This window comes from Ictidomys tridecemlineatus, chromosome 6 (genome assembly GCF_052094955.1).
Source record: "Ictidomys tridecemlineatus isolate mIctTri1 chromosome 6, mIctTri1.hap1, whole genome shotgun sequence".
NCBI classification, from domain to species: domain Eukaryota; kingdom Metazoa; phylum Chordata; class Mammalia; order Rodentia; family Sciuridae; genus Ictidomys; species Ictidomys tridecemlineatus.
In genome coordinates this window covers 119,947,638-119,972,323 of record NC_135482.1, presented here as the reverse complement: position 1 = coordinate 119,972,323, position 24,686 = coordinate 119,947,638, and the positions used below count along the sequence as shown (strand labels likewise).

The 24,686-nt window shown below is 35.7% G+C and overlaps 1 protein-coding gene across 1 annotated transcript in view; it reads right to left on the bottom strand.

Annotated features, from left to right (window-relative positions):
• Positions 1 to 24,686, bottom strand: part of Mipep (mitochondrial intermediate peptidase) — a 144,341-nt gene that overhangs the window by 74,327 nt on the left and 45,328 nt on the right. The window contains exons 11-14 of the mRNA XM_005337580.4: positions 22,075 to 22,228; positions 20,345 to 20,422; positions 18,506 to 18,710; positions 17,041 to 17,150 (exon numbers count right to left, since the gene is read on the bottom strand). Of these exons, the coding sequence (XP_005337637.1) occupies positions 17,041 to 17,150; positions 18,506 to 18,710; positions 20,345 to 20,422; positions 22,075 to 22,228 (547 nt within the window). The remainder of the gene's footprint in view (positions 1 to 17,040; positions 17,151 to 18,505; positions 18,711 to 20,344; positions 20,423 to 22,074; positions 22,229 to 24,686) is intronic.

Below are 24,686 nucleotides of genomic sequence, written 5' to 3'. Positions count from 1 at the left end.
CTTTGGGTCTATTAAGAATGCTGGAAATGATTGGATTTTATATTGCTACTCATTTGTAAGAAGTCTCCCAGTATTCTATTTTCTCATTTGGAAACAGCCAAACTCCTGACCACAGAAATGGTCAATTTCCATTATCCAGTTATCCAGAAATATTTCCATGACCCCTTCTTAGACTTGTCAATGTAGAACTGATACTGTAGTCTGCTTCAAAGCCAACACCTGTGTAGATGTGAAACCTACTACTGTGCTTCACTGCAACATAAAGGAAAGAGTGTAGGTTCTGAAGCCAGACCAAACTAAGCTTGAATCCTGTACAACTTATCAGCTTAGTGGCTGGCTTCATGTTGGGCAATTTACTGAACTTCTCTCTAAGCTACATTTCCTCATATGCTAAATGTTAATATTATCTTTTCATGGGATTAGATGAGAATCAAACAAGATAATATATTTTAAAAACTCAGTATGTCAAGTTTAACATAGAGTAGGCGCTAAATAAAAAAAGGTAGATAGTGCTACTTATTATTTCTACCATCTTATATAATACAATAATCATTGACTGACAAACTTAATTTACATTTTACTATTTTGTCTACATATTCTGTAAATGTAGTCTGTTTTAGATTTACAAGTTCTTAGGAGACAGGAATGATAGCTAAATAGTTCTCTTTCTTTAGCACCTAACAGGTTCTAAATAAGAAATGTACTTTTATAGTTTCCTGCTTATATGTTATATTTCTTTTTATTTATAAAATAGCCACATTAATCCCAGTTCTTTTTATTTTGAGACAGGGTCTTGCTAAATTGCAGAGGCTGGCCTCGAATTTGCAATCATCCTGCCTTAGCCTCGAGTGGCTGGAAATACAAGCATGCACCTCAGTACCTGGCTAAAATAGCCACATATATATATTTTTTTACTTTCCTTTTATTTTTTTAATTGGTTGTTCACAACATTACAAAGCTCTTGACATATCATATTTCATACATTAGATTGAAGTGGGTTATGAACTCCCAATTTTACCCCAAAAGATAGCCACATATTTTTAACCAAACTACACAGTTTTAGAGGGGGATACTTTCTCCAAACTGGTGATTAAGGTTTTTGGGGAAAAAAATCTAATTTAATTAATATACAGTCTATATTTTAATATCTGCCACAAAATCTGGTCATTAACTCATTTTTTAAAAATATTTTTTCACTGTAAGTACAACTGATTATCAAACAATGAGTCAGTTTTTCATCTGTAGGTTCCAGTTCACATTTTCTAAAAGACTGGTTGGTACTACTCAGAAAATGTTATGCTTCTGATGGTATTTTAATCAAATATATTCCATGCAATGGTTCTAGAGTTTGGAGCTGCATAGTTTGAAGAAATGTTGACTATATTTCTTAGATTTGTTTGTAATGTCTTTTTCCCTCCTCAGATTGCATTCAAGGTTTTCTCTTTTTATTTGGTTTCCAGCAATTTGATCACAGTGTATTGTATCTAGGTATATTATTTTTGTCATTTATCCTGCTTGGTTTCTTGAAGCTTCTTGGATTTCTGGTTTGATTTTTATTATTTTTGGAAAATTATCAGCTACTATTCCTTCAAATAATTCTTCCAACTTGTTCTCTCTTCTCCTTTCTGGAACTCAAATTGCTTATATGTTACACTGGTTGAGATTGTCCCAAGGTTCTTGGATGCTCTGCTTCCTCTTTATCTTTTATTCACCAACTCCTTTTCTCCCTATGTATTTCAATTGGGGTGATTTCTATTGACCTGTCTTTAAATTCAATGCTTTTTTCATCAGCTGTGTCAAGTGTATAGATCTAGATACTGCCACACTTGTTAAAGATTCAAAAGAATCCTACTAATGTATCAAAATGCTACATATTCCTCAAAGGAAGTGATCATATGTGAACTGGGGCTTTATTTCTTGCATTTTCATTTGACTAACTCTCTCATATTCCTTCTCTTCTCCCCATCTTTTTACATATGTTCCTCATCTTAGCCACATTACTTTTTTTTTTTTTTTAAGTACAGGGGATAATTTCCTTTAAAAGAGTTCTTTCAATACCTGTCCAATAGCTATTTTAATTATCTGCTCTTTTAAATTCTCTAAGACTGATTCTGTTCAATGAGTCATCTTTGAGGGGAGTGCAGGGTTCTGTGCTGCTCCTGAAGTACCTCCTCTAGGCCTGCACACTCCACCTGGCCTCTCACCCTACTCCCAGTAGTTTTCACAAGCACCTGGTAGAGGTATATAGAAAATAGAGTATGAGTGAGGGCAAATTTCCCCTGTATCAGAGCCCTTGAAAATACCAGACTGATAGCCAGTCTACAACTGGCTTCTAACAATCTGTGTTACCCGATTTTTCTGACCCCTTGTTTGGCAGTCAGATCTATCACTCAGTGTTCTACAGCAGGCAAGCCAATCTGTGTCTCCTTAGATTCAGACAACTATAAGTCAAACAACAACAAGTGTTGGCAAGGATGTGGGGAAAAGGGTACACTTGTTCATTGTTGGTGGGACTGCAAATTGGTGCAGCCAATTTGGAAAGCAGTATGGAGATTTCTTGGAAAGCTGGGAATGGATCCACCATTTGACCCAGCTATTCCCCTTCTCGGTCTATTCCCTAAAGACCTAAAAAGAGCATGCTACAGGGACACTGCTACATCGATGTTCATAGCAGCACAATTCACAATAGCAAGACTGTGGAACCAACCTAGATGCCCTTTAATAGACGAATGGATAAAAAAAATGTGGCATTTATATACAATGGAGTATTACTCTGATTAAAAAATGACAAAATCATAGAATTTGGAGGGAAATGGATGGCATTAGAGCAGATTATGCTAAGTGAAGCCAGCTAATCCCTAAAAAACAAATGCCAAATGTCTTCTTTGATATAAGGAGAGTAACTAAGAACAAAGTAAGGACAAAGACCATGAGAAAATGATTAACATTAAACAGGGATGAGAGGTGGGAGGGAAAGGGAGAGAGAAGGGAAACTGCATGGAAATGGAAGGAGACCCTCAGGGTTATACAAAATTACATACAAGAGGAAGTGAGGGGAAAGGGAAAAATAATACAAGGGGGAGAAATGAATTACAGTAGAGGGGGTAGAGAGAGAAGAGGAGAGGGAAGGGGAGGGGAGGGGGGATAGTAGAGGAGAGGAAAGGCAGCAGAATACAACAGACACTAGTATGGCAATATGTAAATCAATGGAAGTGTAACTGATGTGATTCTGCAATCTGTATACGGGGTAAAAATGGGAGTTCATAACCCACTTGAATCAAAGTGTGAAATATGATATATCAAGAACTATGTAATGTTTTGAACAACCAACAATTAAAACAAAATAAAATAAAATAAAATAAAAGACCTGGTGACCTCAGCTCTCCATGGGTTCAAGAAGAGTTAGGATTTGATCTGTCTTTTTCTGTACTTAGGTTGACAGCTGTGCCCTTTGAACTTTCTACATCCTGAGTGGGTGGGAAAATCCTCATCAGTGTAGATCTTCCTAAGTAATACCATTTTGGGCTTTTAAAAAAGCAAAGGCAAAAAACCTGTATAAAGAGTGAGCCACCCCTTTAAGTCAAGAATTAGACATTAAAAACTATTATGAAGAACTTCCAATGCAGCATTCATGATAAGACAGCATGCTTTAGTACTCTCAAGGAAGGGAGTCAATGGGTTTTAGCCTAAAGAAAGTTCACTCAACAAATATTTGCTGACTGACAGTCCATTATGTGACTGATACAGTTGGTAAATGAGTGAACAAAACAGATAAAAATCCCAGTTCTCAAGGAACTTATATTCTAGCAGACCTTGTTATTTTTCAAAATACTATTGGGGGAAAAAAGCCATTTTTATTATGCTAGTTCCTATAGGCTCAAGAAACAAAAGAAGACGATTTAAGCCTCTCTTTCCTCTAGGGCTTAACTTTTTGACAGAAAGCATCAAACTGTACTAATTACAATGTTTAAATATGCCAACTCTAATCATTTAAGTTAATTTGTGAGGATTTTGCACCTTAATTTAAATAATGCAGAGAGTCAACAAACAGCAATGAGGGTTAGAAATGTATGTAATATAATTTCAAAGGAAATAAAATGGTAAAATGAAATGCAAAAATGTAAATACGCTAAAGTACCAACTATTCATCCATTTGTTCAATAAAATTCTCAGTATAAGCTATTATCCTAGGTACCTTGAGAAGAATAACAAACAATATCTCTTTAACCAAACTCTACTGAAGTTCCTCCCAACTCTCTTCTCAGATTAGGTCCTGACTCAGTTTTAGAAGAGACCTGCTAAGTCTTTGCTGTTGTTGTAACAAAAAACTGAAGCTGGGTGTTCTATAAAGAAAACTGATTTATTTAGATCACAGAGCCAAAAGAGTCTGAAAGTCCAAGACTAGGCAGCTCCATCTGATTGGTGGAGGCCTTTTGGCAGATGGCACAACAATGGTGGGAGTGGGTGCAGAAGAGAATACATGGAGAGACAGGAAGCCAGAGACAGGCCACTCTTGCTTTTTTATGACAGCCTGCTTGCCGCAGTCCAGCTGGCTGGGCAAAATAACCGGGGGTGGCGCGGGTGTCCTTGATACAGCAGGAATGGGAGCAGTTTATTGTAGGACAACAGAGCTATTTATACATTTTGCACAGCTTATCTTAATTAGCATAAACTAGATACATCAGTCAACCAATAAGGAATCTCCACACTTAATGACTAGCTTTTGTTACTTCTCAAACCACTCCCTCTGGCATTTTGCCAGGCACCATCCAGACTTGTTTAAGAACTCTAACATTCCCCTGGCAAAATACCAGGTGTTATTTTGACTTGTTTACAGAATCTAACACCTGCTCTCATAGGAACTAATCAGTCCTGTAAGGACTCTGTTAATCCCTTCTCAGGGCAGTACCCCCAAGGACCTAACTAACTACCTTCCAGTAAAGCCCTACCTCCCCACAAGTTCCACCACCTCAACATGCCACTCTAGTGCTCAGCTTCCAACACACAAACCCATGAGGAACACACTCAAATCATATCCAAGCCATAGCAGTCAGTTTAGCCAGAATCTCAAAATCTGATCATCTTCAGTATGTCATCAGGTTCCTCTTCATCTGCACCATCGCCCCAGTGATGTCTGATCACCTTGTCTGCTGTCACCGAGCAATCTATTAAATTTGTTTAGCTAGAATCCTCTTTAATCTCTCTTATCCATTGACATTGCCATCTTGCTCCTTGATTATAAATCCCTACTTTTGTTGAATTCAGAGTTGAGTAGGATCTGCTGCCTTACCATAAAACCCCAGTGTAGATGATCCCTTTGAATAAAGACTGCCTTACAGTTCATTTTTTTTTTCTTTCTTCTCTCTTTTAATGTCAGAATACAATTATGGTCAAAATGGGGTGATGAAAGACCATAAAACTGACCCTTTCTCATGTCAAGAAGGTAAAGTCTGGTTTCTTACTCAGAATCACAGATATTTTTGGCCTAACTATAATTATAATAATAATAACTATCCAACTCTATGAAGCCTAAAGCCAAGTAGAGACCAGCAGCATCAGCATCTATGGGAACTTCGTAGACAAGACCTTGGCCCCATGTCATATCCACTAAATTAGAATCTATGTTTTGACCAGAACCCCAGGTGATTTCATGCATGGTCAAGTTTGAGATGCCCTGACTAAGAAAAACATAACTATTATAATGACTTGAAAAACAAAGGTGAGCAAAACGAGATAATGTGAATCCACAAGTAGAAAAACTGCCCATAAGAATTGGCAATGTGTGAAAGACAGAGGACTGGACCTGTCTTGGATTTTCTATTGCTACTCATTTGCAAGAAGTCTCCCAGTATTCTGTTTTCTCATTTGTAAAATGAGAATAAAAACACCTCTGTACCAAATTAGCTAAAGATTCAATGAGGTAACAATTATTTAATCAACTTATGAAATGTATCAATTCAACAGAATAAATTCAGATCCCTGAACCTAAAACATTTGGATTCTTAAAGTCCATCATAGCTCATGACCACATGCAGATATAGGCCCAATAGTCCTAAATTAAGACCACTGTCTTTTTTTTAATATCTTTATTTATTTTCATGTGGTGCTGAGGATTAAACCCAGTGCCTTACATGTGCAAGGCAAGCGCTCTGCCGCTGAGCTATAACCTCAGCCCAAGACCACTGTCTTTGTGTGACAAGTAATAGTGCCCTATTCCTTCTTTAATATGCTCTGTCCTAGGTGATAGATCACATTGTCACCTAGTAATAACTAACTTACTGGGCTCTTCATATGAATGCCAAGCACTGTGCCAGCTAGCCACAGCGTACACTTTAAAGAGAGGAATAAGTTGACTGTATTCTTGGGACAAACAAAAACTACAATGTTGGTTGATCATACATACGAACAAAATAACCGAAACAAAAAATAACAGCTTTTCTATTATATCAACAGAGCACAACATTTTGAAAAGATTTTTTATTTTATTTAACTATTTTTTTTGTTTTTTGGTACTAGGGATTGAACCCAGAGGTGCTTAACCACTGAGCCACATCCTCAGTGCCGCAAACCCCTTTTTTGAGAAAGGGCCTTACTAAGTCGCTGAGGCTGGCCTCCTGCCTCAGCCTCTAGAGTTGCTGGGATCATAGGAGTATACCACCAAGCCCAACTAGAAAATATTTTAGAAAATACAAATGCTTTAACATACTTTGCACCACCTGAATTCTCTGAATATTTTTCCGTGAGCTTAACTTGTAAGCATGTAACCTCATAAACTTGCCAGACCATTTCTATTTTACTTCATAATCTCACTAGCCTAATTTATTAATGCTATAAGTTTGGCATCATATTCTTACAGAGCCAACCCTCTATGATAAAATACCTTCTTGTATTTATGGCTATTCAGGAAGTTTATTATTTTAGAAGATGCATAAATATTAAAAGTTAAGACATTTTCTGTTATAAATCCTTGTTATGGTAATAATTCAACTCCTCCCTAAAGAACTCCTATCATTGATGTCCACTGAGGACATGTTCGGACTAATTATATAAAACTTGTTGAAGGGGCTGGGGTTGTGGCTCAGCAGTAGAGTACAAGGCCCTGGGTTCGATCCTCAGCACCATAAAAATAAATAAATAAAATACAGGTATTGTGTCCAACTATAACTAAAAAATAAGATAGAAAAACAACTTGTTGAGGTATGGGCATCTAATTTGAGAAAATACTACAGAGGCACAAAGCCAAGCACTAAAGCAGCCCAGGCTATGAGTCAGCAGCTCCCATTTTCCAGCCTGATCCCATTCTACCCCAAGCTATATGTGACAGCAAGCACTAAATCTCCATTCATATCTATAATGGAGAAATAACTGGATATCAGCATGTTTCAACCCACTGTTTTGCTACAATCAGTATACAGATGATACATAATCAATATATTAAAAATGCTGCCTCAGTCCACAGAGATAATGTTAGGCCTAAGTTCACAGGTAATAATATCTTTTATTTTCTACTCGATTGTTAGTGGTTTTTTTCTAACAAACTAAGATGATCTGAGATTTAAAACAAAAATATTTTAAAATGCTTATGTATTATCATGGGCCTATTGAGGGCTTAAAGAAAGAGAGGGTAGAAGGCTTTGGGTTCCATGAGGTTGGACATTAAACACTTTGGAGAGGGGGTGGCTCTATGGTAGAGTGTTTAGTTTGCATGCGGTCCTGGGCTCAATAAATAAATAAACATTTTGATAGGTGATAGAGGTCTAATTTCCATTAGAAAAAAGTTCACGAATACTATAAACTTGACTAACAAAACTTTTGAAGCAGGTTTGGATGAATTGTTAATTTTTAGTTTCTAAATGCTTAATTTTTTAAGTAATAAATGAACAGACAAGTGACAAGTGTAGTGACTGGTCTAAGGTCACCTGTGCAAGGTGGTTAGGCTAGAATCAGACCCATCTCTACCTCCCACATCAATGTTTTTGTCTAGACATAACTGAGAAGCATTAAAGCTGAAAAATAAGAAAAATTCCCAAATAACCTAAAGCTGCCAAAACTAATCTAGTTCTAGCTGCACTGTAATTTTGACCTTCAATCCTTATTTATATCTCCTGAAAGAATGACAGGAGAAGATTTATTACAAGTCTGTATGTCTCCTGGGAAATAGATCTTAAGCAATTTTCGCCTTGGGCTGACTTTCAAACCCAAGGCAACAAACTAAATCTTATAATGATGCAGTTCTAAAATAAAAATACTTGAATTTTACTGTTCTAAAAAGAACACTTAAAATAGTTATGGGTACTGTATTTTGCAAGACATTCCCTCAGAAGAATAGGCCTTTTCCTATGAAGGGATTTTTAACTAGGAAAAACTGGAAAAAGAAAACGCCCACAAGGTTCTAACATTGATTGATCAACTTTAACATGTAACATTTAATATTGATTGATCAAATGTACATGTAAAACTAATAAATCTACTAACCCCATGTTACCACTGTATGATCTGGCAGATTAGCTGACCTGTCCAGGTCTTAGTGTCTACACAGCATGGGTAACCACATACCCACACCATAGACTCCTAGACAGAACAAACATATAAAATAATAAGCTTTGATTTCCATTATTTATGGTTTGATAAATATTTCATGAGAAAGAAAACTAACAAGAAACATTTTGTTATAATGGCTAATGGACAAAACTATACCTAAAATATCAGGTTCTCTCACAAACTCAATTGGATGTATTTGGTGATGAGTTTCAAATACCAGGAAAAAAAGTTCTAAAATAATAACTTATTTTATTTTTTATTTATTTTTTAGTTGTAGTTGGACACAACACCTTTATTTCACTTGTTTATTTTTGTATGTGGTGCTGAGGATCGAACCCAGAGTCTCGCACATTCGAGGCGATGGAAGGAAAGAATAGTTCACCAGGAAGATAAAAAAACTATGATTTTATATGCATTTAATAAAATATCTCAAAATACCGACAGCAAAAAATAGAACAAAATGGGAAATGACATATTCATCATCCTAGTAGAAGATTTTTACTTCTTCTACATCCTAGTAGAAGATTTTGGTAGGCCAAAAAAGTTATATTTCAAAGATCTAAACAATAGAATTAGAAGGTTAACTTAACAGACCTGGAGGGAATCCACCAGCCACACAATAGACAAGCTGCTCAAGTACTGACAGACTACTTCCAAAACACTATCAACACATGAGGCCATAAATAGATATCAACAAACAGCAAAGAATCAATATGAAATAAATTAATTAGATATCAATAACGAAAAGATAAATACATCCCCTGCAAAGGTTTAAAATTTTTAAATTATGTTTCTAAACAAGTCCTTGGTTAAAACTGCAACAGAAATCAGAACATTATAAATACTTTGTAATAACATCATAGAATGCAGCTAAATAAAGCACTACATCATGAAATCAAAAATTTATAGCATTAAAATTTGAATGCACCTCAGGTGTGGTGGCACAAGTCTGTAATACCAGTGACTCAGGAGGCTGAGGCCAGCCTAGGCAATATAGCAAAATCCTGTCTCAAAATTTAAAAAAAAAAAATTAAAAACAGGCTGGGGATGTATGTATTTCAGTGGTAGAGTGACCCTATGTTCCAAACTCAGTACCCCCCAAAAATGTGTGTGTTATAAGACTAACAATTAGCTAATGTTTACCTTAAGAAATCAGGGAAGGAATAAGAAAGGAGGAAGAGGAGATTAATAACAAAAGCAAAAACTATTAATGAACTAAAACAAACAAAATAGAGAGGAACAAAGTTAGTATTAGTTTTTTGAAAACACTAATGAGATAGCCAAACTCAGGCCAATATTAATAGGGGGAAAAATGAGAAAACAATACTAGGAATAAAAAAGCACATAATTACAGATTTAACAGAATTTGAAAGATAAAAGAATACTATAAATAACTTTATGACAATAAACTAAAGAACTTAAATAAATAGATTTCTAGAAAATTATAACTTAGCAAAGCTTACTAAGAAGAAAAGAAGGCCCAAAGAGTCATATGACTACTAAAGAATCAGTCATTTAAAAACCTTCTCCCTCAGAAAATAACAAACCGTGAATAGTTTTATGGATGAATTTTGTCAAAGTTTGAAGGAACAGATGATTATCATTTTATAAAAATACTTATAGAGAACAGAAAAAGAAGGAACACATACCAGGTCCTTTTATAAAATGGTGTGTACTTAATACCAATGAAGAACAATAGGACAAAGAAAAATCATTAGCTGATTTCTCTCACAAATGCAAAAACGTTCTACATGCAACATATTAGCAAACATTAGCTCTATAATGAAGAGTCATAAAAAATTTTAGGAAGAAGGTTGCTTAATCTTAGAATTCAAAGATGATTTAATTTTTAACATTTATATTCACAACATTAGAAAATTAAAGGAAAAGAACAATCCAGTACCTCAAAAGATACAAGAAAAATCTGACTGATAAAATATAATATCCATTAATGATTTAAATATTTTTTTTTAAACTTGCAAACTGAAAATTGGAAGGAATTTTCTTTTTCTGGCATCTCCACCAAATCTATAGCAAGTATCTTTTTTTATAATAAAACTTTAGAAACATTTCCTTGTAAAATCAAGATCAATACCAATAGAGGAAGGGCACTGGAGGGAGGGAGGGCATGGGGAAGTATTGGGGAATGAAATCTACTAAATTATGCTATGCTATGTCCATGTACAAATATACCACAATGAATCCTGTTTCTCTATATGTGTGTATACATAATATTTAAAATTATAATACACTAATTAAAATAATAACAATAACAATAATAATAATAATAATAGAAGGAAGATAAGTAGAGTATAGCAAGTGGATAAGGGAGGACGGGGCAGGGGAAAGAAGGTACTGGAGAGTGAAACTGATCTAACCATGTTATGTACATGTACAAATATGGCATAACGAATCCTACTATTATGTATAATTCTAATTCAGCAATAAAGCAAGTAATGTCCATTTACAACTTTTACTCATCGCTGTATGGGAGGTTCTAGAAAGTAGAGCTGTATGCCAAAAAGAAACAAAAAATAAATGTCACTGGAAAGAAAGAATACAACAGTCACATTGTCACAACAGAAATACTTTAAAAATTCTATAGACAAGTTATTAATGTAATAATTTCAGCAAGGTTGTTGAAAATAAGATCAATATACAATAAAGATAAACTGCATTTTAAAACACCAACAAATACAAAATTTAATTTTAAAAAACATACTATTCATAGTGGGGTCAAAAGGTGGGGCTCTCAAGACTAAGTCTAATAAAAGTTGAAAAAGGCCCTTAGGAAAACACTAAACTTTAAAAGAATTTAAAAAAAACCAACAAGTGAAGAAATATGCCATAGTCATATATTTGAAAATTCAATATTCAGAGATATTAGATCTCTCCAAATTGATCTAAGATGATGCAATTCTGAGCAAATTCTTATAAAAAATTTTCAAGAAAATAGATAACTTGATTCTAAAATGGACAGGAAAGAACACAAAGACCCTAGGCTAGATAACAAATTTTTTGAAGAACAAATTGAGGAAAACTTATCCCACCATATTTGAGGGTTTATTATAAAGCTGTAGTAATAAAAACAGTGTGGCACCAGTATGAGAATAGATACTTACACAATGAAATAAAAGAAAAATCCTACAAACAGACCAGTACATAGACATGAGTCCTTGGTATATGACAGATCCCTGGAGAAAGGGATGGAGAGCCCAGCACATCACAACATGAAGAGGGCAATAGGGGTATGCGGGGGGGGGGGTGTGAAGGTGAGGAGAGTGTGAGGGTGTGTGGAGGGAGTTGTGAGAATCAGGGAAAAAAGAAGATAGAGCAGCAGTTGCTGCCAGGGAAGGGCAGGACGGACAATCAAGGATCTGTTCTATTCAGGATTTTGGCTAAGCTAATTCAGTTACATAGTTAAAAGAGTCCTGGGTAGAAATATGGTCTGAAAAAAATGGGAACCTCAGAAATGTGAAGAAAAGGCAGAAGTATTAAACTTTGACTTATTTTCAGAAATTTACCTAAAACCTGACATGAAAAGATCACAAATCTAAGGTAGGGACAAAAAGATTCTGTGTTTAGGAATCAATATCTGGGGACAGTGAAAAAAAGAAGAGGAAAATTCTGGGTACTCAAATTTTGTGAGTGTCAGAGGTAGCCTAGCTTCCCCACTGGGGTGTTTGGGGATGGGGTAAGGGTCAGGTTTCAAACTGCAGAATGCAGGTGCTTAATGTTTTCAAAGTTGGGTGTAGAGTCTAAGACTATCTCTTCTCCTTACATACAAGAATGCAATAATTGCAAAGAGCACTTATGATTTTATAACAGCCTGGGGGTGGGAGTAACTATGATATTAAATATAAATAGGTAACCAACAACGAATAGCAGTTTCAGGGGGGAAAAGATTGCTTATTTTCAAATGGTTTAGGGAAGACAAGGATCATGCTTTCAGAAATGTGGGACCCCAATAGATATAATTCTACGTTCACTCCAAGCAAATGGAAAGGGATGAAGGTCAGAACCAATAAGCACTAAGAAAAGAGACTATAACCTTGTATGTCCTTAAACATCACAGGTCCACTAATGCAGCCATAGAAGGGAATGAAGTTTGTGGGGAAATGCCAGACTACTGACCCATATTAAGTTTATCATGTTTAAAAACCTGGGCTGTTATCGAGTGTGTACCTCTCTCTGTACCTGGGCTACTGATCAATATATAATACATGCTGCTTCCGCTTTGATGCTTCAGCTTGTTGAGACAGTTTTGAATCTCAAATGAGCACCTGACATTTGTTATCTGTGTGGCACCTGCACATCAGATAAGCATACTTGTAATTCTCCAACCAAAAGGAATTCATTGGCTCCATTATGCTCTAGTTCAGATAAAATACTTGTAGGTGTCAATAAATCACTGATAGGTTTCTGGAATGTATCTCACGATATTAAAATCCTTTCCTGAAATGCAACAGAATAGGAAATTTAGCAGAAAGATGTGACCCTATTATTTTTCCTTATGAGCTTAAATGTATTTATTTACAAAGACTTGGATTTTAGGGAATTAACTTCTTATCCTTAAGGCTAGGACTGCCCTTAAAATGAAAAACCTCAAGTCACTTGGTGTCTTAATTAGTAACAAGAAAAGGCAAGCCCTTTGTGAAGCTTAAAGCATTTATCCGTCCATCTCTTGCCTTCAGGCATGCTTTCCCTTCTCTGTGAAATCACATATTTATTTTAAATTCTTCAGAGACTGTGTCTTCAAGTCCCTTAAGGGCACTGGACATGACTTCTGAGTCTGAAAGCTGGATTAATTCAAAGCAGCTTAATTCCTTCTTCTATCTCATCTATACTAGAGGGTATTTGGGGCCTTTTATTTTCTTACAACCATCTAGTTCAAAATGGTTTTTCTTACTAAAGAATTCAGTAAGAATATAGGCACTAAGAAGCTCTCTCCTTTTTTTGGACATTATATCTCTCTCCAAGCAGTGACTCTAACCCTTCTCCACTCCTCTGCTTGCTCAGTCAAGAAATTGTAATATTTGAAAATTGACATTAGAATCAATGATGAATTTTGAACCAACATTTAACTTATTTTTTCAAAACAAAAATTTTATTTTTCAAAATCTGAAAAGCTTCTAGTCAATTTGCAGTCTTCCTTACACTTGTGTGCTTTTCATACCTGTGTTCACATGCTCCCCAGACAGCTCCCCTACTAACAAGGCTGGCTAATTTGAGATGTCTCCTGCTTCTCTGAATGGGCAATTTCCCATCTCCCTGTACTTCAGCTGTCATTGCTTTGCCATGTAATTCCACATATTGGCAGTGTCCATGTGACTACTATATTTTAGACTTGTATTACCAATGGCATTCTGGACAATAATGATGCTCTCTGATATACCCAAAGTAAGAACTCTATACAAATTTCCCCTCAAACTTGACCCTCTTCCAGAATTCTCTCATGTGAAATCTGACTTTTCCTTCTTCCTTGCTCTGCTATCTAAGTAGCCCAAGTCCTTCCTAAGTCTCACAGGGCTGGAGTATCCTGTTCCTTCTTGCCATTGCAGTGCACAATGTGGCCCTCATCACTGCCTGATTGCCATTGCCTTCACCACTAAAGAGCAAGCCAGACCACAGGTTCAAAGACGAAATCCAGGAAAGATGTTTACCAAAGGCTGAGGAGAAAATGGGTGGTGGGGCAGAGGAGTGAGGAAGTGAGACAGCAAAGTTCTGTAAAAACAATGCTGAAACTCACTCCAGTGATGAGGGGCAGTGTTGGGAGATGGGCTGCAATTAAAAGGTATGTGGGGAAAAGGGTGCCAAGACTGATACAACTTCTAGGGATGAGCAGGGCAGGCAATAGCAGGGGTTACAGAGAGCCCCAGATAGGTAGGCTCGGAGGCCAGGGCTGTGCCCTGTACAACTTGTGCACAAGGCTCACGAACCATGAGGGAATTGACAGTCTAAGCCCTGGACCATACATAGTCCCAGCCCTGTTCTTCAGGAAACCTTGGTAGCTCACTGACATGAGGAATGCCTCTTTCAGACTCCAAGCTCATCTCTCCTCAATCTGTATACCTTCCAGATACCAGGGTCATTTTCCAAAAAGTCTGATAATCTCACTTCTCTACTTACATCCCTTTAATGATTCACACTCCACCACCCCCACCACACATAAACAACAGGATACAGTTCAAACTTTTGTTTAGGATCTGAACCTTCATCATATGGCCCTACTCTCCATCCCTGGGCCTTTTCTGGCTGCCTCTCTCCTCCTTTTCCTCTAACCACACCCTCTGCCTCACCATAAGCCCTCTGGAAGACTTCTCGAGGCTTCTCAGGGGCTTTTCCCATCGGTACAAATGCGCTGCATTTAGCTTTGCCTGTTTCCCTAAGAATTAAAGGCATGAGTCCTGGAATGCTGACTTACTTATTCATGGCTGTTTCTCAGATATGGACAACAGTGACTGGTGTTAAACATAAACTCCACTTGAATTTCCTGACTGAGAACCTCGTGTTCTTACTATGTCATCAATAAATATCTTTGATGAAATGGATTAGGGCAGTCAGGCACAGGGTGCACACCTGTAATCTCAGAGATTTGGGAGGGAGAGGCAGAAGATTGCAAGTCCAAGGCCACCTCAGCAATACAGTGAGACCCTCAGCATCTAAGCAGGACCCTGAATCAAAATTAAAAATTACAAAAAAAAAAAAAAAAAAAGACAGACATGGATCAGGGCTGCTGATTGCTGGCTGGCACACTGCCTCTTGTACGTCCTTTTCCAAGACCTTGTTCCTCTAGCACACCTTCTCCAGCTTCTCCCTAGTGCTCCCAGACAGTCTGAGCTAGGATCCCCCCGTGACCTCACACTGTGTACCTAGCTATGCTCCAACAGGCCTCAGACAGGGAACAATCACAAAATTCCTGATCATTCCTAAGCCCCCAGATATGTAGCTAACCCCATGGACAGGTTAGCTATCTGGTGGGGTTTTCATTTCTATACTATTTGGCCATGTCTACATAATCCTCAGAGCACTTCTTTGCATTATGATGAACAAATAGCTAATTAGATTACAAATATTTCATTTAAAAAAATTTTTTTTTAGTTCTAGGTGAACACAATACCTTTATTTTATTTATTTATATGTGGTGCTGAATATCAAACCCTGTGCCTCACAGGCACTAGGCAGGCACTCCACCTCTGAGCTACAGCCCCAGTCCCAAATATTTCAATCTTACCATCTTAATAACTGAAGTAAATTATAAGAAAGACTTGATCAGATTAATTACCAAGAAACCCATCCATTATCTATTGTTGAAAATGATAGATAGATAGACTCAAGTCCACAAAAAGAAATGACCAAATCATACAATGCATCTATAGACATAATCAGAACAAGAATCACAAATAAAGGTGGGTTAGGTCCCTTTTTTGGACTAGGCAACTCTGGGGCCTGGAGACTCAAAGATGAATATAATTAACTCTGGCAACAGGGAGGTACATTATTAGGGGAGAAAACCCCAGCTAATGTGATATTATGCAATCAAAGTTGTTAGAGAAGAAATATATTTTCTAATGCAAGCAGCGCAACGTTGATATTACAGCTAACTTACCACAAGGTATTTCCCATTTTAATTTAAAAACCTTTAAAATTACAATGCTCCATTGAAATTTAAACCTTAAATTAAGGGATTTTAAGACTTAGCATTATATAGATAAAAAATATGCAAGGACATTGGGAAATATGCACAACATAAAACTGAGGCCATGGAAACAAATATTTAGAAACAAAGGCTCTTTGAAGTAAGACAGGCTCAAGTCCTCTACCAAGAAGACTCCTACATACTTATTTGGAAAACAGGACACAGAACTTTCCTCATGGGGTGGTGAACTAAATAGTAGATAACTTGGCATATAATAAGGGGTAGTTATGTTTTTACATATGACTATATGCTAAGACTATGAGTCTCTAGTCCAAGGGGAGGAAAAGGGAATCAATAAGAAAATCTAAAAAAAATAAAAGGAATCTGATACTAGGAGAGGGTGACAGAGTTCTGAAAAAGTACCAAGTATTCAAAATTATCCAGCCAATCATCACTATCATAAAAGTCAATCATCTAAACCCTAAAGACAAAATAACCAATATCAACTGAGTATTACCCCTTATCTAAAACACCTGGGACCAGGAGTATTTCAAGTTTTGGGTTTTTTCCCAGATTTGGGGATATTTGCATATGCCATATGAGATATTTTGGGGATGAGGCCAAAATCTAAACATAGAATTCATTTGTTTCACAAACATTTTAACTTATACACAGATTGAAGGTAATTCTACATACATTTTAGTGCACCTGCATTTTGACTATGACTGGTCACATGAGGTCAGGGGTTAAATTTTCCATTTGTGGCATCATGTCAACACTCAAAAAGTTTTGGATACTGGAGCATTTTGGATTTAGACTTTTTGAATTAAGGATGTTTGAGCTGAATTAGTAGTTCCTACCTGCCCAGTTTGATAATGTCTGGCAAACTGGTTAACCACTCGATAATCATTTGAAAAGTACTCCATCAGAATAGATGGAACCTCAGCAAAATCAGTGGGGCACCTGGTCCCTAAAATGGGAAGAAAGAAAAATATTTGGTATAAGTCAAATCAACATATTTATCTTACTTTTTTATGTATACTTTTAAAAATTTTATTTGTATTTCTGATGAACTATGATCAGTTTTAATTCATTAAATCAATACTTTACTTCTATAAAATTATTGTACATATTTACAGAAAAGTTTATTATAATCCTATATATTTTTCTTTATATCAAAAGTATAACCAAATATTTGCACAGCTGCTGAAACACCTTATAAAGCAACAGCTCACACCCTCTACAAACAAACCTGTCTTTTGCTAAGCTGGTATACTTGAAATACAAATTAAAACATTCTCACAATTAATATAGCATTTGTATTTAATTCACTGAATTCCATTACCCAATGTTTTTATTCTTTATTTGTTTTAAAAGTACTTTATTCAATCTATCTATTGCTTTTTGTAACAAAGTCATTCCTTAGTAAAGAAAAATCAATATTTTAAACTCAAAATTACTTAAAGCCACAAATCCTGAAAGGACTTTTTGGTGACAATTTATGATTCTGTTCAGTCTATCTATATAGTCTTTCCAACTACCTTCTCCTTGCCCAATACTGTGTGTATAAAGTTAGTTAATAAGTAATGTGTGCCAACAATTTCCCAGGTGGTCAAATGCTGACTATTTACAGGAGTGAGCTTAAGAATTAGAGATAGGACAACTAACAGGAATGTCTAGAATATCATTAAATATGGTCACATGTCAACATAAAAAACTAACAAAGCAGAACTATCATACTATACAAAGGATAATAGTATAAGAAAAATGAAATGCACTTTATCATGCTTTTTAAACGTGCCTTACTTTGATTTTTAACAGATAAAAGAGGCAACATTCATTTACTTATTCTTTCACTAACTTTGTGCTAGGTGCTAAGGAGATACATAAGCATTTCTCTTTCCCTCTCCCTCTATCACACACATACACAATGTACTCACAAAGCCACAAACATAAATTCCATGTAAAACATTAGAAAATGGAAAAAGGTACATATTCAAAAAACAGGCAATGGAGACTTATGCTCTGGTGAGAGCTGTTAGCAAGGATGAAAAAAAGCATAAAATGGTCAGGCTGTATGACAATATGCATTTATGTATGTATGCATGTATGTAAATGTAAAAAAATCACAGTATTTTGCACAATTAAGATAACTTATAATTACAATTTTTTATAAAGTGAAAAATTTAATAAGATGAGGCAATCTAAGATAAAGAACATTATTAAATGATCACATTTTCCAAACAGCACACCCTTTTTCCAATTAAGAAAAATATTCAAGTTTTTAAAGAATTATATTAAATGAAAGTTCTCTTCACAGCTCACCAGTGACATGTTGGTACCGAGTTCGTCCCAGCATAGAATGCATGGCATGTCCCATTTCATGGAAAAGATTTTCCATCATTCCAGGAGTTAATAAGGTAGGTGAGTTCCTTGAGGAATGGGGAAGATTCAGCATAAGAACTACAACTGGGAGTTGATAGTCTCCATCTTCTTTTAACCTGCCTCCTCGAATTGTAAAATGGCAATCCTTTGAGAATCAGAAAACATACAATGAGGTGAAAGTATTAGGCAATCTAAAGAGCAAGAGAGTCATCATACTATTATATTCATTAATATAAAACACACTGAGATGTAAGTTCAAACTTTAACTTATTCTATTTTTATTCTATATATTTAAAAAGACACCTTTTCTTGACATTTTTTACTCTGCTAAAATTTTAATTCTTTAAAGCACTGGCAATATATTGAGCTTGTATTGACTGATTCATTCACCCAGTGCAAAAACACACACTGAAATGATGCTGTGCCAGATGTAGGAAACAGGTCATCAGAGAGCCTAGATTCACACCCTCAAGGTATTCTCAAGTAACTAGGAAGGGACAAACAACAGCTACTGGGGAAGGGACACTAATATTTATGTTGAGTCTCTACTACGTATCAAACAATGAACTAGGGGGTACTTACCATGTCTGCTATTTGTATCACTCAGAAATGAGGGGCCTAAATGATCCTGAAGCAATAAATCTGAAGGAACTACCTCTGGAGCAGGGACCACACTGAGATTCACCCACTCTATCACTTATTCCTCACAACTACCCCATAAGGGAGTTATGTCACTTTCCAGGTGGGCAAACTGAAATTGTGTCTTGTAAATGTTAAATAATATGTCCAACGACACCCAGTTAGAATCACTGTATCTTGGATCTGAATCCAGGTTAACTACTAGGAGCCAGGGCTGTTAATTACCTAACTGGAGTTTCTATCACCTATTTGGGCAAAGAAGAAGTATACAGGACTCAGAGCCTATACTCTCGTCCCCATTTTGACACCTACTAGACAAATCATCTTGGAACGTAATCTCCCTTTATAAGTGTCACTTATCTCTGGAATATAAAGAGTATCTTGTCACATCCCAAAGTGGTCATCCAGATTTCCTAAATTCACATCTGGGAAATCCCTTAGTAACTGTGAATCACTATTCAATGTCAGGTACCATTATTTCTATAATTGATAATCTAATTTCTTGATATCTCTCATCAAGTTGCATAAGCTGCTAAAGCTGATTGGCCAGCAAATTTGGTATAGAACTAAAGGAAAGGAAATGAACCTAACATCTTCCATACAAGGAGCTAATTGGTAGGTAAGGTTTCCACATGGACATATGTTCTGAAATTTTGAATTAGGTTCATTGTCAAGCATGGAGATGAGTTAAGAACTGGGGCTCCAGTCACAATGTTTAGATTCAAACCCTAGAACTTTCAGCTGTGAGTCTCTAGGTAAATACATAACCTTTCTGGACTTAGTTTCCTCATAATATTAGAGCCTAGTTCAAAAGGTTGAACATTGATATGTGATAGAACATTAATAGATATAGGATGTGTATAAAAAGGCTCCATGCATTGGATGGCACAAAAAGGGGCACATAAAATGGCAGCTATCATTATTACTATCATTAATATCATGTTCCAGAAAAAAGTGACAGATACATATTTATGCAGTTATTTCTATGACCTTTATTGTTTTCAAATACTATCCTATTTTCAAATGTATATATTTAGTATCTATCATTAGTGCCTTTTAAACATTATGAAACTATAAAAATGATACATAAAGTTCACATGAATAAAAATAAATTGCTAATCTCTGTAAAGAAAAGATCACCTGATATGGTTTGTCTGCTCGCTGGAAAAAATCACAGTAAATGTATCCCAATAATCCCTCAGATTCGTGGACGACAGCCTAGAAAACAATTTTAAATTTAGTGGTAAATGAGCCCATCGGAAACTCTAAGTGGGAAAATATTTCTAACACAAGAGCCTATATATTAAAAATCCATAGTCACAAATACTGACTTCACTTCCCACATTCCACATTACCACAAGGTAGACTCTCTCTTCCCTCATCCTCTTTTGCTCCATCTCTCAAATAGTTTTAGTTGAAAATTCTATCCAGGAAAGAAAATTCTTTTCATGGGAATCCTTTGTTCTAAATGCCCATCTTCTATAATACTTGTACCAACCATTGTTCTTCAGAGATGATTTTACAACCCACCCTAATGAGTTGGGAAGAAGTGTTGACTGGACAATTTTAGTGGCAAAATTATTTTTCCTTTACATCTTGGAATATAATTACATGAGTACAAGTGAATTATAATCCCTGGAATCAAAAACAAGAAGATGCAGCTCTTAGCTTCAGCTGAAAAATTAGTAATATTTTTTTTATTCCCTCTCCAAAAGAGCCTTACAAAAGAGGCACAGTTTAAAGGTAAGACACAGCCACTGTCTCTATCTTGCCTTCTTTTGTTTGTTCTGACCTTGATAATTCTATTAGAGAAAACCTCAATTTTGTGCTTTAAAGTTTCCTGCAAGTAAGTATTCATTCATTCAACAAACATCAAAAAGCACCTACTAGGTCAGGACTTGATTAAGGCATTTGGGATACAGCAGTGAACACAACTAGCACACAATGCTGCCCCAGTAAGCCCATGTTCTGGAATACCAGTGAGAGCTCCTCATTACTTGGAACTTTGTCTTTTCAGTCTTCGGTTACCAGTTGTTTTTTTTTGTTGTTGTTGTTTGTTTGTTTTTTAATTACATTTCTGCATTTTATCAGTCTTGATCATTTTGGAAAGTTAGTGAAATACAAATGGATGTTTAGTAACTTCCATGATAAAGTGATTAGTCCCATCAATTCTCTTTTTCAATCCCCTGTCACACCTATCCATGCACCCATGGCCCAGAGCCAAAGAGACAACTCATGCTGCTGAACAGAGTGAAGTAGGTGCAATGAGAAAGCATGCAGGCAAAAGTGAATAAGACAACTACACAAAGTTTCAGGGACAAATGTTTGAGTCAAAAAAGCCTTAAAATCTGAAAAAAAAATTAAAAATATTCACTCCTCAAATAAGGTGGACCTTAACAGGAGAAAAACAAACTCCAGGGTTAGGTTATTGTCAAAGAAATCAAATAAATCAGAACATGTAATAAAAGTTAGTACTGATGGAGTGATAATATTTATGATATGGGAAGGAGTTAGAAAGAAAAGAAGGGTTATCAATGGATTTTGGAACTAACCAAAAGAGACACTGCACTGCAGGTAAATAAGTGATATTGACATAACTTCCTATAGCTAGAATTTGTAAACATATGAAGATCCAGATATGAAGATTCAACCTTCCATCAAGTTACTCAAATTTTTTTGGAGAACTAATTCTGCTACCATATGTTTAGAACCTCTATAGAGTGTCAAAATCAAAAGTGGTAGCTGGATTATTTTATGAATCAGAAATAAGGTGGGACACCCTCCATTAGGACGAAGCTAACTTCTGTCAACTTGATTACCAAAACCAAAGGGGCATAGCTGTGGGACTGCACATTAAGTGGGAGGCTTACCAGCTTTCGGACATCTTCACACCACACCTCTCCTTTTGCAGGCTGCTCTGCATATAACGAAATGCCCAACAGCTTGTTAAACAAAATATTCAGGCCTTCCATGCAAGCTCCAAGGGAAAAAAATGGACAGTATAAACTGGGCTCAATATTGTACCTAAGAGAAGGAAGAGAAGTTTAACAGCATTTACTTTTCAATTTTTCAAGGTAAGTTCAGTTAACTTTTCATTCAATACTTAGGACCATAATGGCTAAAAAAGGATTCAAAACATAAAGGTTTGCAATTGGTCCTCGGTATCCTCGGGTTCCACATCCAAGGATTCAAACAACCTCAACAGAAAATACTCAGAAAAGTTGTGTTTCTGATGTACATGTACAAATATTTTTCCTTGTCACTGTTCCCTAAACAATTCAGGATAACTATTTACAGAGCATTTATATTGTACTAGCTATTATAAGCAAAAGATGATTTAAAGTCTCCCAGAGAATATGCATAGGTTTTATGCAAATACTATGTCATTTTATATATGGGACTTATGTATTCTAGATTTTCCATTTCTGCAAGAATACTGGAACCAATCCCCAGCAAACACTGAGGAACTATTTTATTTCTATCATTTCAAGAGATATTCAGATGACAGTCCAGTTATTATTAATATTATTAGTAATACAGTAATTAAGGTAGACATTTCATTCCCCAATCTTGATCCTTTTCAGTTTCAATCTTTCATTGACCTAATTAGGAGTCTGTCTCAATCACCTACACTATACATATTCTTTCATACATACTCATACACAAAACATGACCAGTTTCAATTATAATGATAAACTTTATAAAATATATTACATTCTAAAAAATATGGCATAGCATATAAATATTAAACAAATAAAATCCTGATTCACACTAAGAAAATTTAAAATTCTCACTGGTAAAATATTTGTTTTGAAAAAAAAATATGCCTGGAATATAAGCAATCACATTTTAATGTATTTGTTTTATAATTGTATGTTTTTAAATTCAGGACAACATAACTGGCAAACTTAATTATTCCTCATTCAAAAATAACTTTTTTAAGCCCTATTTATTACAACATAAACCAAAGCAGATCCAAAATATTTGATCTGAATGTTTATTTCTAAGTCATTAAATCAGGCCAAGATTTACAACTGCAGCAAAAAGAATGGTTCTAGACTAAATGTAGGTGCTCATTACAATTCTATTTTTTGGATTTAATGAATTTCTATAAACATATATAAAATATACAGAAATATATACTTAGTACAAATGAATGATTGGATTTCATGAGTGAAAATACATTGCACAACAAATCAGATTCATCCACAATAGTACAACATAATTTCTCATCCATTTTTCATAACAAGATCTTTGTGTTGAAGGAGGCATCAGTGGCCCAGCACCCCAGTCCTGGGTTCATTCACTTATGCCCAATGTCAACAAAGCTGCTGGCTGGTGGAGGAAAGGAAGGAAGAGTCTTTGTCTCTATGGACTCACAGCGGTGGAGGCAGAGAGGTGAACAGCCCATGCTGCATGTCCCCAGCCTGGAACAGTGAGCACAGTTGGTGCTCAATCAATGTCAGGGAATGAGTAAAGGAGCACTGCACAGTGAGAGGAGGAGGTGAGCATGAAGACTTATTTGAGAAGGACAGAGGAGAACCATGGAGGTCTCTCAGACAGGAATGAAGGATGAATCGGAGCTGGCTGGAAGGGGAGGCGAGGGACAGAAGAGAAGGTAGTCACAGGGGAATTCCAGGCAGAAGCAGCAGTACAACAAAAGCATGATGGCACAAAATAGACTTGTAACTTCTAGAGATGATGAAACTCAATGTGACACAGTTCATGACGCAGCGATAAATAGAAAACAACAGTGTACAATACATAGGCAGGACCACAGGGCAGAGATAGGGTACACCACACTTAAGAACCGGACTACATTGTGGTGTATGATCTGCTCTGTAAACCTTTTGACTACACACCCCACCAATGAACTAAATTTTGAGTATTCAACCTACTACAAATATATTTATACATTATATGCATCTTCTAGTTTCTATCCACTATAAACTGACATAGGTCAAAAACAGGGAACCAAATAAAAGAAAAGCATTAGAGAAGGAATAAATAAAGATAAAATATTTTTTCTTATTGTAAATGATCTAACAGATCATTTTTTAAAATAGGAAGTTTATATTACTTTATAGTATTTTGTTCATAATCACTTGAAGTTAATACCAATTGCTTTTCCATATTCTTAATAATTTAATGTTTATAAAACTTAGAGTATTATGTAAACTTATGTTCTAAATTTTTTTTCCCCAAGATAAATTGTATGTTAAAAGTTTGCTAAAAATAATAATAGAAACAATATATTAGGTGATTATGGATAAGTGAAATACATGATAGCCGTGTTTTAAGAATCCTGATTATTTGTAAACGTATATTGCAAACTTTAGGGCAAATGTTTAAAAAAGTGAAAAATTAGAGGAGAGAAAAATGGAATTATGTACAATGTTCTATTAAAAACATAAAAGGAAGAAAAAAACATGAAAGGCAGAAAAAGAGTGGGAAACCAAACCAACTCAAAGAAGGGGACAAT